Genomic DNA, 4,239 nt, shown 5'->3' with positions numbered 1-4,239 from the left:
GGGTGTGGGTCGTTAACGTTTGGGTTTGTTTTCTTTTGGCATTTTAGCAAAAGGAGAGAAAATCTAAAAAGTCGACCTGGAAGTTTTGCCTTGATTTGACTCATCCCGTGGAAGATGGAATCTTCGATTCTGGGAATTTTGTAAGTCGCGGGTTTGCTTATGCTCCTGGTGTTCAGTGCAATATGAACTTTAGTTAGCGAATCATAAAATCCGAATGCTTTAGGTTGGAAGAGGCACCTCGGAAGCTCATTAGTCCAACCCCTTGCAGGGAGCAGGGACAGCTTCAGCTGGAGCGGGTTGCTCGGAGACCCGTCCAACCTGCCCTGGAACGTCTCCAGGGGTGGGGCCTCCACCAGCTCTCTGAGCAGCCTGTTCCAGTGTTTCACCACCCTCAGAGTAAAGAACTTCCTCCCAGTGACTAATCTGAATTTACCCTGATCGAGTTTAAAACCAGCAGCCATTGTTCTCTTGCTCCACACCCTTATAACCAGTCCTTCCCCAGCTTGTAGGCCCCTTCAGGTACCTCTGCCTGAAGGCTGCCATAAGGTCTTCTCAGAGCCTTCTTTTCTCCAGGCTGAACAGCCCCAACTTAGCCTGGCTTCACAGGAGGAGTTCAGCCCTCTGATCATTTTTGTGGCCTCCTCTGGACCCTTTCTCACGGGTCCAGGTATTTCCTATACTGAGGGCTCCAGGGCTGGACACAGCACTCCAGGTGAGGTTTCCCCAGAGCAGAGGGGCAGAATCATCTCTCTCCATCTGGCGGCCACACTGCTTTTGGTACAGCCCAGGACAGTGTTGGCATTGAGGCTGCAAGCACACACTGGTGGCTTGTGTAGAGCTTTTTGTCCACATATACCCCCAAGTCGCTTTCTGCACAATAACTGAGCTACAGCTGAGGAGTTACATTCTGTATTAGTAAAATCTGCAACTGTTCTTTAAATTATTGCCACTTTTTGAAAGCTTCTTGGGTTTAGATGTCTTTTATAGATGAGATGGTTCATACCTGTCTGAATAGAGCTGTTTTAAGGTGAATCCTATTTTGGCCTGGGGTGATTTCTTAAATATTTTTTTTTTAATTGCTTGTAAAATCTCACTGCCTTGTAAATGCTTGCTATCAGGACATAAGTAAACAGTGATTTTTAATACTGCTCTATGGCTAGGGTCCCTTCCCTAGTTCACACCTAGGGTGCCATTCCCTAGTGTTCTGTTCATTTAATGTTGAAACAGGAACAGTTCCTGAAGGAGAAGGTTAAGGTCAATGGAAAAACTGGGAACTTGGGGAACACCGTTCACATTGAACGTCTGAAGAACAAGATCACAGTGACATCCGAGAAGCAATTTTCTAAAAGGTTGGCACAGTTTTCCTTCTGTTGTGGTTGTGATAGTGGGTTTTGAGCAGTGCTACGTCGAACGTGGTGCTGTTCTGGTACATACAGAGGTGTTGGCTCTATCTTCTGCCGTGCATGTAAATATCAGTGAAAGATGTAATTCAAATACATTTATAATACTGGGTGTTTAAAAAAGTGCAGTTTAAAACTCCAGACTTGATGGCAAATGAATGTTCTAATATAAGCAGAGTAACTCGGAGTGCTGCTTTACAGGCTGTTAGAAGTGTGTCAAGGAGCTGGAGGCGTTTTAAAGTCACACTGACGTCAGGTCATGGGCAGCTGGTTTATTACTTCATTGTTGTATTGAAATGTGTGTGTACATGATAGACGTTGTTACAGAAAAATCCCATGAGTCAAAGGAAGCCTTAAACTGCTCAGTATGTCGGTGCCTGCCACAGATGAGTGTGCTGGTGAGAGGTGCAGTTCCTTCCCTGGTACAGATGCACCAGGAGCTGTTGTCAGACCAAGGTTTAGAACTACTTGGTGCTTTCGTGTTACTGGTGTTACGCTGTGTAGGTGTGGTTTAACCCCAGACAGCAGCAGCTAAACACACAGCCACTCGTTCTGACGAGTGGTATGGAACATTCCTGTGGTATGGAATACTCCTTTTTGGGTCAGCTGTCCTAGCAGTGTCCCCTCCCAACTTCTTGTGCACCTCTTTGTTGGCAGAGCATTAGAAACGGAAAGATTCTGAGCTTGGGATAAGTACTTGGCCACAGCTAAACCTTCATGGTCGTATCAAAGTTATTCCCACACTAAATCCAAATCAGAGCACTGCACCAGTGTCCTGGTTTGGTTAGGGTAGGGTTCATTTGGCTATTAGGAAGAAAATTAACTCTATCCCAGCCAAAAGGAGAGAAAGCATCAAATAATAAATCGGTATATATCTGGAATGAAAATAACCTTTTATTACCTGTTATATATGATAATATTTTTTTTTCTTGGATGAAATTAATGGGTTGTTGCTCTGTTGTTGGTCAGAGTGCAGGCAGCAGTATGGGTTATGAAGTGAAACAGCCCTAACGTGTCATTCCTGGTTTTAAGGTACCTGAAATACCTCACGAAGAAGTACCTGAAGAAGAACAACCTGCGTGACTGGCTGCGTGTGGTGGCCTCCGACAAGGAGACGTACCAGCTCCGCTACTTCCAGATCAGCCAGGACGAGGAGGGCTCGGAGCCCGAGGAGTGACTGCAGCCCAGCTGCCCGCTCAGGGCAGCCTCACACAGCTCCCACTCTCTCTGTGTGTAAGAACGCTTAGCTTACTGGCGAATAAAGATCCTGCACCCTCTTTGACACAAGGCGTGGTTAGTTTTATAGCCTTTTTCTTAAGCTGTCATTAAAAAACAGCACAGGGGATCCTTTGATTGGCAGCTTTCCTTCCATTGCTGGAAATCAGCGCTGTTGACGTGGCATCAAAGTCCAAACAGAAGAGGACTGAAACACACACATTATAGAAGGAATCTCATTTTTCTGTCATTTATGTAACTCGTTAATTGGTTGTAGTTTTCCTGTGTGTAACCACAAGTCTAATTGGAGTGTAACAGATACAGATTTGTTGGCCAGGTTTATATGAGGCTGACAAGAAAGGAGGTAGAGGTGAATCTCACTGCCAGCACCTGGCTAAAACAACTTTCAGGAGGCAGCGAGATGGACTTTGATGTTGACAGTGACCAAATCCCATTAAATCTGTGCAGATGTTTCTTATTTTATGACACTGTTTTCTGTTTCTTGTATTTGGCTTCTGGGGTTATTTCTTTAATACAAGTATTTCTTCAATGCAGGTGGCTCCAGATTCTGTAAACTGCTTCTGCTCTTGTAATACCAAGAGGAATTTGATTAGTTTTCACTGTGAAGAAGTGATATTAGTGAGCCTGCAGCTGCAGTAACTACTGCAGGCAAGTGCATTCTAGTGCCACATTGTGTCAAGCTGGAGTGTACTCTGCCTGTGATTAATCAGAGTATTTGCTCAGGCCCCAGTGCTTTGGTCACCTCTGGAATTAGTAATGCCATGTTTGTTTAATATCATAAACTGCGGATGCATGTAGGCTCTGGTACTAAACTTTACACTTGGACAGATCAGGAAATGAAACAATTTGGCAGGCACAGTTCAGTCTGATCTTGATCTTAATTTTTTTCAATTATCTCAGCATTGCTTTTGCTGGCAACCCCCTGAGACAGACTATTGAGAGAGCTGCCAAAGCACAAAGCAGTGCATTAACAGCCATGTGGCACCCGCTTGTGCTGTGCCTCAATCTAAACGGTAAGCACAGAAGGGGTGATGAGCCCTGGGGTCTCGTTTCATTTTTTGGTGTGCTGCAGCAGCTGTCCTGAAGTGTGGCATGGGGACGTGAAGCAGCACCAGAACAACAGCTGCTTGTGTAATGACCTTGGTGATATGGTTCGTTTTGCTGTTTCAGAGCTAGCAAAAGGAAGGGGGATGGGTGTGTGTCACTGGCTGCAAGGCTGAGGGTCATCTCCCAGCTTGTGTATGTTGGGCTTTAGAGGTTTTGCTGGAAATAACCTAAAAAAACCTGAAGTCCTGACCTAGGAGAATACCAGACTGCTGCCTTGGAATTCCCTGTTGCAGAAAAATCAGCCAGTTTTAAAGCAACACTTCAGGATGTCTGTGTTCTTACTTTCCTGGAAATTCATAAGATGGCTAAAAGCAGTTTGGATATTTGGAGTTAATCCTGTGTTGAAAAACACTGTTTATCCTGCTCAAGCTGCAAATATTTGAAAAACCTCCATTCTGTTTTCTTTGCTGCACTGAAGGGCATGACTAACAGTTGTACTGCAAAATACATCCCACCTGTGTTTTCAGAGCTGTGCTTTTATGTGACAATACATCGT

General features: G+C 44.8%; 1 protein-coding gene across 1 annotated transcript; it reads left to right on the top strand.

Moving 5' to 3' along the window:
• Nucleotides 1-35: 35 nt before the first annotated feature.
• RPL22L1 (ribosomal protein L22-like 1) lies at nucleotides 36-2,577 on the top strand (the record flags this gene model as incomplete). Its single annotated transcript, XM_008940667.1, is given in 3 exon segments — nucleotides 36-140; nucleotides 1,228-1,349; nucleotides 2,433-2,577. Coding segments are annotated over 3 exon segments (372 nt in total), but the record flags the coding sequence as incomplete, so codon positions are not given.
• Nucleotides 2,578-4,239: the final 1,662 nt, after the last annotated feature.

The sequence above is a fragment of the Merops nubicus genome, unplaced genomic scaffold (genome assembly GCF_000691845.1).
Source record: "Merops nubicus isolate BGI_N331 unplaced genomic scaffold, ASM69184v1 scaffold43345, whole genome shotgun sequence".
NCBI lineage: Eukaryota > Metazoa > Chordata > Aves > Coraciiformes > Meropidae > Merops > Merops nubicus.
Note: the sequence above shows the minus strand (reverse complement) of the source record. Positions and strands in the feature narration are given on the sequence as shown.